Below are 14,086 nucleotides of genomic sequence, written 5' to 3'. Positions count from 1 at the left end.
TTCATAACACACGTGAAAAGACCCAGGAAAACCGAGTAAACGATAAAAACGATAACAAAATAACACTAAAAACCGCTAAAACCCCTGAAAACCATACATTTTACACCTGAGCCTCAACTCTCGCAGCCCGGTACCAAACGACTCACGGACCGGTACCGGTCCGAGGCACGGGGGTTGGGCACGGCTGATCTAGGGTAGGGGTACGTACCATAACCTCATGTCACCCGGTAGCCTAGAACACAAAACCAGTGGCTGACACTACTACTCTTTGTTTAAAGTCCAGTGGATTTGATTCGATCCAAAGAACATCCCTAAAATCCCACAGGTCTGATTCTTTGGTAGGTTTTGTAAGACTCACTTAAATGATTAATAATGATCAATATTAAAGTGAAAACAGCCAAAACAAAGCAGCCTGCAATGGAAAAACAGATGGTGGTGCCAGTGTCCATCAGTCTGTACGACTTGTTGTACTTTGGCATCAATCAGCGGCACATCAATGAAATTATTCTATTTTTCATCCTGTAAAAACGGAACTGAAATGACATATCGAAGTAAACCCGAGTCGACGTTTGCTTGGGAAGTATTTTGATGAAACCAAGCCCATCGGCGTCTGAATTATTGATAAGCAGAATATTTGATCAAGAGCTTCTTAATCTCTGTCCAAACTCAGCTGCTAATGTGATGTTTCCAAACAGTCTGAGCGAACGCGTCGCCAGATGAAGGAAAGAGGCAAACAAACCAATTATTGGAAGAACGGGACCAAGATGGCTGATATTTGACAAACCGTGATGAAGTCCAGTGAGCTGGAGTTAAATCAGTCAGCGCCAGCTGGGGGGGGATAGTATAAAGGTGAATGCATGTGCTGAGCGTCATGTGGCTGCTAGCCTAATTTGTGTTTATTTCGGCTAAATGACGCAGTGATTTTAATATTGTGTGATAGTGGCGGTGTATGTGTTTCTATCCCTAGGCTACAACCTTCAGGGGCTCAGAAACCAGCCACATGGTCACATTTATTTCTGCCAATGCTTTTATTTTGTCTCTTGGATTTTAACTCTAATGTTGCTGCTTTTTCCAGTCACTTCATATAATTTGTGTATATTTTTTGTTTTTATTAAATGCTGCCCTTCTTTAAAACGCACCAAATAAATGAATAACAGCCAGTCAGGCCCATTCGTGTGCTTGACATTGGTAAAGGTGAAAAAATATTCACCATTTGAGCTTCCAGATTCAATAACTCAGACATGAAATGATACGAAACCTCTTTCTGACTGCGGTAAAGTCCAGTACAGCATGAAAAACACGAGTAAGAAGTGACCATTGTGGCTAAGGCAGCCACGGCTATAAAAGTATTTATTCAAATATATTTTTGCATAATTCAGGGCAGTATTTATTGCCCGACTGTACGGCCCACAGCTGCGCACACACAGTCTGGTTTCAGGTTTCCTAGCTGGATAATTTTGATGTCGATTGTTACAGCTTGGACATCATAGTCAGACTTCCAGGTCTGAGGCTGGAACAAGGCTGATTGCTCCCTCTTGGTTAAGGAGTTGTTGTCCCAAGCAAGGAGCTGAAGTATCCTGAGTTCTTGTTAATGAGTGATGGGAAGGAAGGTGCAAGACCGACGGACTGACGTGCCATCCAACGTTCGCAGTCAGTATATTTGTGGCAACGAGAGAACTGAGCTGAGCTCACACGACCACCAGCTGTGGGTCGCGGCCAAAAGAGTATAATCTCAGTTAAGAGTGCAAGAAAGGAGCTTCCTCTGAAGGGCGTGAAGGGTGACTCTGATGAAGGAGATGGCGAGAGGAGATCCGGGCATCTCTGCTGAGACTGCTGCAAGCAGCAAAGAAATGATGGAGCACTTCGACGCCGTCCTCTGTCACCACAATCTTTTATTACAACGATTAGTTTGGCAAAAAAAAGGGCTTTTATCACCTGCTCTCACCAAACCTTTGAAGCGTCAACACTGGCAGGCATGAATATATAAATGAGTGAGTCGGTCAGGCCGGGACACAGCAGTTTGGGGCAAAGCCACATAATGTTGGTATCAAATGTCACAGCGAAGGTAGTAAAGATAACACGTCATTTAGATGTGGCACTATGTCGCAGGGAGCTCTTTGCTCTTCCCACAGATTTCCTTTCGTTCGTATTTCCTCCGAGCAATGTCAGCGAGGTCTGTCGCAGGTGTGCAGATGTGCACACATCACTCAGTAACTGCTCTCTGTGATTGCCGTCCATTATATCTGAGAGCCCTCGTGGTTTTTTGCTGCATTGTTTTGTTTCTAGTTATTGTTTCTGCATAATGACGGGGTTTCGCTTTTTGTGTGCGTAGGTATGAAATTGAACTTGATTTGAACTAAAACCAGCAGCAGTTTATGTCATTCACTCCAGAGTAAGATGGTTGTAACAACGTGCAAAGGTAAAAGCAGTGCTGTAAAATTAGTGATTGGGGTGGCCGGGTAAACCAAGCGTCTAACACAAACGCTTCGTATCGTCCTCACCGGGATTTATTTATGCAAATCCAAATCTTTACTACAGAGGTGTTGAACAACAAATCAGACGGCCCGTAAATCTGCCTCTCGCGCCGCTCAGCCATCACGGGATAATGAGCGCAAATCATCCGTCCCATCAGCAAGCCAGAAAGACAGGCAGTCGACCAGTAAGCCATCCAGTTGGCCGGTCAGTCAGTTGTGGCAACAGCATAGTGTGAGATTATCTGGAGCATGTGATGTATGTGTTTACACCTCGCTCCCTCCGTCTGCCTCTCCTCTGTGTGATTGTCTCTCCACCCGAGTGCCTCTCCATCGGCGTCTGACTCACTCTTTTCACCTTCTCCTCTGAGAGTGTGCGACTGTGCACACTAAACGTCTGGACTCTCAGAGCTGAAAATTACTCTGCGTCGGCACTCGTGTGTGTGTGTGTGTGTGTGTGTGTGTGTGAGTCATTGATCTGCTGATTCATTCATTAAACTGTCAAAATGTGTTACAACCGAGGAATGTTTGGAAGCAGCAGTCTGGTCGTGTTTTATAGTTTTCCTCAATGAAAACAAACCACACCAGCAGCACACTGATCTCACCAGCAGGTGTTTTATGTGCGTCTCTCAGAACAAGACGGACAGTGTCTAATTGGTGCCACGTACCAAACATATAAAATACACGATGATTACCCAAAATGTACTTTTGCTGAGTCAGTGCTTGTGTTCTTATACATCATAAAGAACACAATTGGTGTCAATATATGATTGAAGCTAACATCCCGTCCCACTCTCCTGTGATACTGATGGAGTTGTAAAGAAAAAATAAATCGTGCTGAACGACAACAAGCAAAGCAACAAATGCTTTACAAGATCCTGTGAGCGCGACACCGAGGCCTTCCACTTCTGTGTAGGTTTTGCATTTCATCCTTTTCAAGGTGTGTTGCGTGTATTTATATCTTTGTGTGGACCAAAAATTGCAAGTTTACTGTACTTATAGGGACCAAAATCCAAGTCGCACAAGTTGAAGGAATTTTAGAGACAAAATATGTGGTTTTAGTGTCAGGGTTACAGTTAGGCTATGTTTAGGGTAAGGTTAGTGCGTGTGCGTGTGATTAGGAAACATGCCTGTATTTTGTGTCCTGCTGAGATTCCTTATCATGTTACACTTCATTCCTCATTCGGTGCAGACCAGACCAGACTCATTGAGCGCCTATGGTGTTGCTTCAGACTATTAACCATCTGTCTCTCGCTCTCTCTCCCTTTTTTTTCCTCCTGCAGGAGTTTGGAGGTCTAGTAGGATGCTGAGTATCTTTCCTCCTCGCCACTGCTCTCAACCCTGCTCTCCATGACCTGAGAGTGCCACCACAGCGGGAGGAACGAAACACTAGAGAGAGAGAGAGAGAGGAAGAGGAGGACAGAAGGCCAGGGAAGAAAGGCAGGCCGGAAGGAAGAGACGTTTTTTGTTGTTATTGTTTGGTTTCCCTTTCTGAGATGGCGGCAACGGAGGCCAGCACAGCACCAGTGCTCCAGGAAGATGGAAAAAGCACCGAAAATAAGCCAGCAGAGGTGGAGCAAGCGGCCAAAAACGCCAACACGAGCTCAGAGACTGTCAACGACGAGGCTGTCGATAAAGACGGCACAGCCATCAACAGCGAGGTTGTCGAAAACAAAGAGACTGTGAATAACGACACAGCGGTGGCGGACACAGTGGGAACTGAGGAGGGGGGAGCCACGGCGGCAGGCGAGGATGCGCCGCCGCCTCAGAGCTGCGAAAACACCACTTCCTCTGAACCCAAGACCTCGTTCCTGGACTCCTTCCTCAACAAGAGTGGCCTGGGAAAGGTGATGGGTGGAAGGAAGAAGAAAGAGCAGAGCGCCCCTGCAGCTGGAGGCGAGGAGGGCGCGGCTGAAGGAGGGGAGAAGGAGGCCGATAAAGGAGGGGAGGAAGCTGCAGCAGCAGCAGCGGAGGGAGGAGCAGAAGAAGGAGGTGCAGAAGGTGAGGCGGCGACAGAGAAGGCTGCGGAAAATGGAGAGAAGGAAGACGAGAAGAAAGCGGAGAAGGGCAAACCAGCGGAGGTGAAATCCACAGTTCGAGATTTGATCAGGAAGCCTGTGGCGAGAATCTTCTCCCATCGCAGCACTGAGAAGAAGGAGGGCGCCGCTGCAGAGCCCCAGAAACCAGTAAAGGTCCGGTCCAAGTCTCTGGACCGGCTGGAAGATCCCGAAGCACTTAACACCACTGCAGACTCCATCATAGAAGAAGGAGGAGCAGCGGGAGGTGCAGAAGGGGAACAGAAAGCCTCGGCCTCTTCAGCAACCACTAAGCACATGAAGCGCTGGCACTCCTTCAAGAAGCTCATGGCTCAGAAGGCACACAAGAAGACTGGAGGAGGTGAGGATGGGAAAGAGGAAGGAGCAGAGGGAGAAGGAGGTGGCGGAGACTCCTCCACACTTGACTCCAAAGAGTCAGGCCAGAAGAGGTGGAAGCTCAAACGCTCCTGGACCTTCCAGGGCTTGAAGAGGGACACCTCCATGTCCGGCATCAGCGGCAAGGCCAAGGGCTCCGACAAAGACTCCGCTGAAAACGCCAAGCCCGAGGAGCCTGCAGGAGGAGCTGAGGGAGGAGAGGAAGCAGCTAAGGCAGAGGGAGGAGCAGAGGAGGGCAAGACAGAGGGAGGGGAGGAGAAGGAGAAAGCAGAGGGAGGTGAGGAGGAGAAGGCGGCGGCAGCAGGTGGAACGGTGACACAACACGCCAACGAGATCTGGACCTCCTTCAAGAAGCGGGTCATCCCCAAGAGCAAACGCACCAACACGGAGTGCCACCCCGGAGGCGAGGAGGAGGCGCCTGCGGCCTCGGGTGAGTCAGCGCAGAGTCGAGCGCGCGAACATAACTGGTCTTTACGAAGTCTTCATCTGACCTCAGTCACCCTGACGTCAGCCAGCCAAAGCAGTTGCAACCGTCTTTATCCAGGCTGTCAGTGAAGCATGTGCAGGTCCAGTGGCTGCAGGTGTGTAACCGCATTCTGCAGGTATGTGGGCGTTAATGTGGGAGGAGCCAAGGCTGATAATGTTAGCCACACTCGGCAGACTCTTGCTTTAATTTAGGCTTGTTTTACTCATAAATGCAGCCTTTTAACGGCTTCAACTCTGCACATCAAGATGTTCTTCTAAAGGACAGGGTGTGGGCATCCGTGCGTGACGAGTGACCGTGTTGGTGTTACGCTCATCAACTCTTGAAACTTTAGAGGTTCCTCTTTAAAATCCCTCCATCCATCCATTCGCTTCTGCTCATCCAGTTTTTAAAATTATAACCAAATGAAACTCATTTAATATCTCGCCAGTTATCACATGACCTGCACTGGGGGTTTGGCCTTTAGATTGAGAATCGCTGCACTTTGGGCGTCGTCATTTCCAGGTTTCTGCTTCATGATCTTTTGGAGGAAGTTAAAGCGAGCAGAGATGTATTAAGAGTCTGACTGCAGGTCTTAAGCGTTGCTGTGTTTTTGTCAGCGCCACAGTTGGACACCGTTTAAAAATTCAGCTTCTGAAGCCGGCAGCTTGTTTGCACTCGTTTCAGTCTGTCGCTCTCCACCAAGGACACGCAGGAGTTAAAGGCTTGCTAACTCTGGGGGAGGTAATGTAATTGAACATTGTCCCAAATAAAATATTCAACGGGTGATGTGAAATTCAAATTACAGCATAACTTAGGTCAACAGAAGAGACTAAATTAAGCTTTACTTTCTGCTCTTTCTTCACAAGAACACAGCAGAGTGAAAATGAGAGATTTGTTTCTTTAATGGCTGAGAAAATATTCCACCTTCTTTGGTTCAGAGTTGAAATTTCATGTTTTAATTTTAAAAATAAAAGTTTGTTCTTGTTTTTTTGCTTTAAGATAAGAAAAACTTTATTCATTGGGAAACATGGCAGCTCAAATATTCACCACAACCTGAAAAAAACTTAAATAACATGATGTCATTGTTATCCAAAAGGGCTTATTCCTGTTCCTGCCTTTCACAATAAAAGACCTCAACAGAAACAGTGTAATGATCCTTGGATGATCTGATATCGTCGTGTTTGTGTTCCCAGATCATCATGAAAATGTTGTTCCAGGATCAACATTGCAAGTGACCAATCACATTGTTGTGACGTTATTCTTTTGCGCACCAAGCCATTCGTTCATTTATGAAATTCCAAATTTTGCAAGTACAATATCAGTTCTGCTTACCGTTTACCGTTTATTAAAGGGTTAGGGTCAGGGTCCGTTGATCGGCGGACAGAAGCGGTTTCTCGCAGCTTAAGTACAGTTTTTTGTTTTACGGCAGTTTTTCCCGAAGTCGCAAAAGTATGACGTCACAACATTCTGATTGGTCACTTGCAATGTTGATCCTGGAACAACATTTAATATGATGATCTGGGAACAACACCAACACGACGATATCAGATCGTGCAATGATCCTTAACGTAGAAGAAGGAAAATCTTAAAAAAGAAACCAAACTACAGAAATATGAGAAGCACTTTACAAAATAGACTCGACAGCTTGTCTTTGGTTTTACAACTTATCAACTGTTTTCTTAAAAAGGAAATGAACATTTGTCTTTTTGTTTGAAGAACCTGATTGAATGAATTTCATGAATGTTTGCCAAGTGTAAGAAAGGACCACATTAGCAAAATTAATGAAATCATAAAACAAGAAGAAAGAGAAAACAGGGATGTATTTGATAAGACGTGATATGATAAGGACTTACAGTCTTCAGTGTAATTAGATTAAATGTTGGCACCGCGCTGGGTGAGCAGCGGCGTGAATACGATAACGTGAGAATGAGGATTTTTACATTGATGCCATAGGTGGAGCTACTAAAAATATCAGACAAGTTAGAAGCTTAGAGATCTGGACCTCAAGGACGAGGTCAGACTCTAATATTTTTAATCAATAAATTTGTTTTTAGTAATATAAATATTTGCTAACACTTGATGAACACTTCTTCCACTCACCCGCTGTAATCCTGTGCGACTAATTGATGCACACCCTGATGAACTTTAACCTCAAATGCTTTTTTCCACTCCAGGTGAGGAAGGCGCCACAGAGGACGGCAAAGACGGAAAGTCGGCCAAAGCCAAGCGCTCACATTTTGGCCGTGCGGTTTCCCTGAAGAACTTCATCATGCGGAAGGGCAAGTCCACCAGTGTGGACACGGGCGAGGGCGCCAAGGAGGAGGAGGCCACAGAGGGAGGAGAGGCAGCGGCGGCGACAGAGGAGGGAGGTGCTGACGGCGAAGCTGCCGCAGCGATCGCAGAGGCCAACGACAAAGATGCAGCGACGGCAGCTGAGAAGACACCAGCGGAGGAGAGTGGAGCGGAGGTGGCGAAGGAGCCGGAGAAGGAGCCGGAGAAGGAGCCGGAGAAGACGACGGCCGAAGCTCCGGTGACCAACGGGGAGAACGGCTGCTCCAACGGCACAGAGGAGGAGAACGCCACACATAATCACCAGGAGGAGGAGGAGGAGAAGACGACGGGGAGCAGCCCCATGAAGAAGAGCAAGGAGGCGGGAGGGGTGAAAGATGAGGCCAACGCCAAGATCATCAACGCCACGGCGGCCGTGAACAGCGGTGAGTTAGAGCACGCCGACCGGGACTCTGACGAGCCTCAGAACAGCAGCAGCAGCAAAGATGGAGAAGCTAACGGCAAACGGCAAGAAGCGCTAATAAACGATAGCAATAAACGCGCCGCACACAGGGACCGCCAGACGCAGATAGCATTAGCTGTTAGCGGGGAGAAGGGGGAAGGGCAGGGGGTGGCGGAGTCTCCGCAGAATGGAGGTTGTCACGATGCTGAAGATTCACATGACCAGAGAGAGGGTGAGGAGGAGGAAATGAGGAAGAGGGATCTAAGAGAGGCGGCCGTGGTCATTGTTCAAAACGTGATGTCAGCAGCAACCGACCAATTAGAGAAGGAGCTGTGTGTGGACAATGGGTTAAACGGGTGCTATGATGCTGATGCCAGATACTAGGAACACACGCACGTGATGCAGTGAAATGTGACAATGTAAAGTAACACACACGTTAGCACAGATTAGCACAGACGTGGTGATCATGGAGCTCTGAGGGGAGGAGCCTATCTTTGTGCAACGACTGAAAGCAGGAGGAGGAGCAGTCTCCTCAAATGTCACAAATACAAAAAAATCTGATTCAGAATGAAAACAAATGAAAAGCAGGAAAACAGCTGACGCCTGCAGGCGCTCCAGAGTTTAGCACTGAGATGTAAACTGAACTTTGTCTGCGGCCGAGGTGACTTAACAAACATGCAGTTACTGAATTTGAAACAGGATTTCCTTTGAACTTTGAAATTCAATAAGAAGACACGATTTGAAAGAATTGAATCTAATTTATTTAGTTTAAGTAATACATTTTTTGGTGATTAGACTCAGATGAAGCTCCACAGCAGGTCAGAGTCCTGGTGAAAGATTGGCCTGGAGCAGAGTCATGAAGACTTGGCTGAGTTTAATAGTGTGGTCAGAAGAGACGATGTATAGTCTAGCAGCCCAAACACCTGAGAGCGCAGGTAGATGAGTGAATACAGATGTTTCTTACTGAACCTGTACAATAAGAGGTTAAAGAGCTGAAGGTGGCTGTTTGAAGCCCCAATCCAAGCAGCTGCTGGCCTCCGTGGTGACAGAGACCTGCACCGCAGCCGGGGTAAAATCTAGCTTATGGTCACCGTTTGCGTTACACTCTGATATCACCACAGCCCTGTAACACTGGCGCTCGACTCACTGCAGTCTCCTGCTGAAATACAGGTGCGACGGCAAACTCGAGCTGCTGGGACTGATGGTTCAAAGCTGTTTGAAAGGTTACAGTTTCACCCCGCCTGCATTCAGTCGTTAAGCTAAGCTAGGCTAACCGTGACCAGCTCCATATTCAGCCCACGCACTGACTGACGCTGTTTACTTGTACGTTGAAAGGTGCACGCACAGAACCACGCACTGTATTTATAGGCATGCCAGCTTTTCTGGGCGATCGCTCGGTAAACATAACGCAGTTCTTCCTGAATCCCTTTAAGTAAGTCGTAGAGTAGATGTTTGCTCAGCAGCGAATCACCTGCGAGTGTTCAGCAGAGAGAGAGAGAGTTCATGCACAGATGAGCAGCAAAAAGCCATCAACGGTGACCGGGACTCAGGTGGCGAGCGCGGGAGGAAGCCGGCTGCTCGTGGACTTGTATGAAAATGTAAATATCAGATCATCTGCTCTGCGGCACATCCCGTTAGAGCTAATTTGATGTTGAAGTCGCTTTGGTAGGTTTTGACCCACACACGAGAGGATCGAGGACAGGCACGAGGAAGTGTGACGATGGAGGTGAAATTTAGCATCTCCTGACATTTGGAGCCTTTTCTCTTCTTTACGTGGGGGCGGTCTGCTCCGTGGACTTGCTCTTTTCCTTCCTGTTCCCACCACTTCCCCCGTTCCCACCAGGGAGCCGGCAGGAGCTGCTGGACGCTGATCAGTAGGAGGTGAAGTGCCTGCGAACCAGAAGGTGCTCTGTTTCCTCCTCCATTATTTATCACTTCCAGCCTCCTCTTCATTCAAGCGCTACGTGAGGCTCGGTGTCCAGCGAGCGCCTCGCTTTGATCTCTTGCAGCCCGGCAGATGCTCGCAGAGAGGATCGCAGCTCCTCCTGCTGCTGCTGTGCCGTTCACGGGGAGTCTCTTTGAAGCTCCAAGTCTTTTGCTAAAATGAGCTCGGTTTAACGCCCAGCGTTTAGGACAGTGTGCCGAGCTGTCTGCGACACCAGCAGCTGGGCTCTGCTGAAACGCTCAGTAAAGGGTTTTTATTTGGTGGCACAAAGAACCAGCATGGAAATAAATGCCATACCAAAACAGATGAAAATTTCAGCTCTGATAATTAGTTTAGATTTTTGGATGAAGCATCTAAAATTTCACTCAGCAAAACTGGAGCTCAGACTTCATGGACCGTCTGCTAGCATGAATGACCTCACAGCAGCCGTATTATTGGTCACATGATGCCATTAAAAATACTCCAAAAGGCTCAAACATCACAAACGCAACCCAGAGGTCCAGTTCAGGGACTCCAGTTAGCTGAGGTGAAGCCTAGCAGACCACTAGCACCTACAGCCACCTGTGTCACCGTCCACCTGTCAGTCAAAGAGGCCACGCCCCTAACCCCTAATTGGTGGTGAGACCAGTGTCTGTATCAGGCTGTAAACGTGCTTCTTTCTGATGTAAAGTTGCACATTTTAACACCGACTCTGTTTTTGGCACTTCGGCGTTGTGCTTTCAGTTTCCAGCCCTCTAACTGGCTGCTTGGTTGACATACTGGTGGAGCTTCCAACTGAAAATGCTGCAGCAATTTGGCAGCTTTTTAAGGCTCAGTGTGTGATGAGCAGAGAAGGTGAGAGGTTTGGAAACCAAATAAATGATGTGGCACAGCTCTTAGAGAAAGACTCAGATGTCTTTACATCTGTAGTAACAGAATTACCATGTTTGTGCATTTAAACCTCCTTTCTTCTCCGGCCAGTACAGAGTTGGCTTCTGTTATTTCCCATATGGATGCTGTGCAAGTCCAAACTGCCTTCGATAACGCAGGAAGATTAATTTGTGGAAACTCTCAAGTTCAGTGCATGAAGTGTTATTGTAACCGTCACTGCATTGATAATATAAAAACGCATCTTTTGGGTCTGAAGTGAAGCCAGTGCACAAGTGCCTTAAAGCTGCGTTCTTTCTGCAGGGAGCTGCAGCTCACACTTTGGGAATCAGTGATGCAGAAATGTTTTAAAAGCCTTTTAATGTTGGCAAAATAAAGCAAGGAGTTAATTTAGTAAATTACGGCCATGTTGGACTCAGAAAAGGATGTTAATCCAATGAGCTTGCAGTGTGCTTCAGTTTGTGTGCTCACGCATCACATCCGGTCTCAAAACGCAGAGGTGGCGACGGTGAAAAACGTCTCGAGGCGTTAAACAGGACTTGATGTGCTGAGTCCGTCTTTCGGACGTGTGCTGGATTCGGATCAGATTGGATACCGTGCTGACTCGCGGCTCCATCTTGTGGTTCAAACTGGAATTACGTGAAAACGCAGCTCCGTGATCGCACAAGCTCCTGTGCTTCCTGCTGCTAGTTTTACACGAATCACGTTTAAGGCACCGGTTTTGTCACAGCGCTTCGACCTCTGACCTCGATCCTCAGTGGCTTCTAGCTCTCACTAGCTGTAGCTGAGACAGCAACGGGAGAGAAAAGCTGGGTCTGGACAGACTCTCCTCCCTCACTCGCTCTCGGAGGGTTTTCTGTGTGAGCGAGGCAAAGACAGGCTGCAGTGGGTGGTCGGGTTTATTTACTAGAGGGCAAATCTCCTCCTCAAGGTCAAGAGCACAAAGAGCACAAGCACAGGTAGAGTAGCTGTCACGTGATCCTCCATGATGTGACGACTCATTGTTGTCCTCGTCAGCTGTCGTTGTGTTGTGTTGTTCTGCTCTGTGTGCGTCCTGTAAGACCAACCTCCTCGTACTAAACCACTGAACACACGTGCAGCATTTAACCCTTTTATGTGACTGTTGCTTCTTCTTTTTTCCAATTTTTTAATCCTTTTTTTCGATCTCTTCTGTTATCATTTACCAGACAAAAAGGCGGGAAACGTGTGAGGCCACACAAAGAGGATTAGAACTGCCCGGGATTCGCTGAGCAAGGAGCTCTGAGCCCCACCCCCACTCCCCAACTCCTCCACTTTCTTGTCCTCTTATTTCCTCCCCGTCCTCCTCCTCTCTCCCTTCATCCCTCCCAATAAATGGAGTAATCACGTGTTATCAAACCAACATGAGAGACGGAGAGAAAGATGCAATTCATGTAGATGAGAAGAAAAATGATTACTCGGAAAGCAATAATTCAAGCCCTTCTTTTTGTCCATCCATCCGTCATCCATCCATCCTTCATCCATCCACCCCCTCTGTCCGATACAAACATCCAGTCTTTTTCTTTTCTTAATCCTTTCTTTGCTTGTCTGTGAGATTTTATATTGTCTACGAGAGAAAATGAAGAATAAAAAATGAAAATCGAGACATTCCACTTTCCTCCCCCTTCTCTTCCCGAAGCTCTGCCGACTCCTGATTGGTGGATTACATTAAAAAAAAAAAGAGAGAGAGAAAAAGACTGTTAGTTTTATATCGACGGCCATTTTGGTTTGTAGTCCCCCCTCTCCTCCTCCTCTTCCTCCTCCTCTTCTTCTTCCTCCCCATCTTTGCCCCCCGTAGATATTTGACAGTACAGCAGGACCATGTTGCTTCCATATATAAACCGCCCCAAGGACTGCCACTTCCCCACCAACACTGCAATGTCTTCAGCTCTGTGTGTTTAATGTTTTTAGACTGTTATATTGTGTACATGAATTTAAAACAAAGGAAAAAAAAAAAAAAAAAGAAAATCCATCATTGAATATTAAAGTCAAACTGTTTCTTTTTGTTTGTTTTGTTCCCGTTTGGTTTCAATTCTTCTTTTGTTTTTATTTTTTAAAAACATCTTCTCACTATTACCGACGATTATGCTGTAATTAAAATAATAATAATAATAATGATGTTTTGTTGGTCCAAGTTTTCACATGTCCGCTAGCAAATTGTCAAGAAAAGAAATAGTACAATAAAGACTAAAATCTAACAACTAAACTGCAGGTTTCTATTTTTATCTGCACGCCTGAAGGCTCCTATGGTTTGAGGGGAGGGCGGGGCGATATGCTGAAATATGATTGGGCGCTCGTTAATCTGCATATCGATAATCTCATCCTTTTACGTAACGGGTGGAATAATACGAGATTTCTTTGTATTAAAGTAGATCTGCGTGTATTATCTGGCAGCAGGCGGCTGCTGCTCCCTGCGGACGGTCCAGGACGTCCGTATGCCGGACGCTGGTGTCGCACAGGTGGCTCAAAACTTTATAAAGGACTCGGCGACCTCTGCAACATCTTCATTTTAAATAAAGCATCATGTTTGTGCAAGTAGAGTGAAAGCAGTCCATGCTGTCAGTAGCCATTTAGCATATTCATTTTAGTTCTAGTTAATGAAGTTGGGCAAAGTTTAACTGTCACGTTCCCTCAGTTACACAGAAGGGCCTCATAGTGGCTGAAATCCAGGAACAACACACATCAAAGACGCAGGATGAAGCAAGAATGCAGATCATAAAATGTTTGTTCATGAACAACAGAAGCAGAATGAATGTGTTTTATATAAACTCATCAGGTACCTACACAACAGGTGAGGGCTTGCAGGACCTGATACCATCACACAACAGGAAACAGGCTAGTTCATGATCCTATCATTTGGGGCTTGATACCCATTCTCAGGGTGGGGGTGATGGCGTCTCCCCCCTGACCTGCCGTCCTGGCTCCTCCTTGCCGTAGCGTGATGTCCCTCATCAATCTCTAGCCGTGAGAGTGGTCCCCTCCTCCACACAGCTGGAATTGAACTTGCAACTCCCACTCCAAAGGCATGTAGTCTTACTACTACACTATCCAGTAGGATCCAATCGGTTCACTCTGAGGGAAAACTAAAGGACATAAATGTAATTTTCCATGGCTGATAACTGCAATAAAATGCAGGCTTTGGTGTTTTAAAACAGG

At 46.8% G+C, this 14,086-nt stretch overlaps 1 protein-coding gene across 1 annotated transcript in view; it reads left to right on the top strand.

Moving 5' to 3' along the window:
* LOC146619507 (uncharacterized) overlaps positions 1-12,822 on the top strand; it is a 37,485-nt gene extending 24,663 nt beyond the window's left edge. Inside the window, exons 2-4 of the mRNA XM_085370998.1 lie at positions 3,755-5,333; positions 7,544-8,083; positions 12,100-12,822. Of these exons, the coding sequence (XP_085227124.1) occupies positions 3,968-5,333; positions 7,544-8,083; positions 12,100-12,122 (1,929 nt within the window). The 5' untranslated portion in view covers positions 3,755-3,967 and the 3' untranslated portion in view covers positions 12,123-12,822. The remainder of the gene's footprint in view (positions 1-3,754; positions 5,334-7,543; positions 8,084-12,099) is intronic.
* The last annotated feature ends 1,264 nt before the right edge of the window (positions 12,823-14,086 follow it).

The sequence above is a fragment of the Diplotaxodon limnothrissa genome, linkage group LG14, assembly GCF_057381915.1.
Source record: "Diplotaxodon limnothrissa isolate DT_005_m linkage group LG14, D_limnothrissa_male_GT1.1, whole genome shotgun sequence".
NCBI lineage: Eukaryota > Metazoa > Chordata > Actinopteri > Cichliformes > Cichlidae > Diplotaxodon > Diplotaxodon limnothrissa.
The sequence above is the reverse complement of the archived record's forward strand: the minus strand, read 5'-3'. Positions and strand labels throughout refer to the sequence as shown.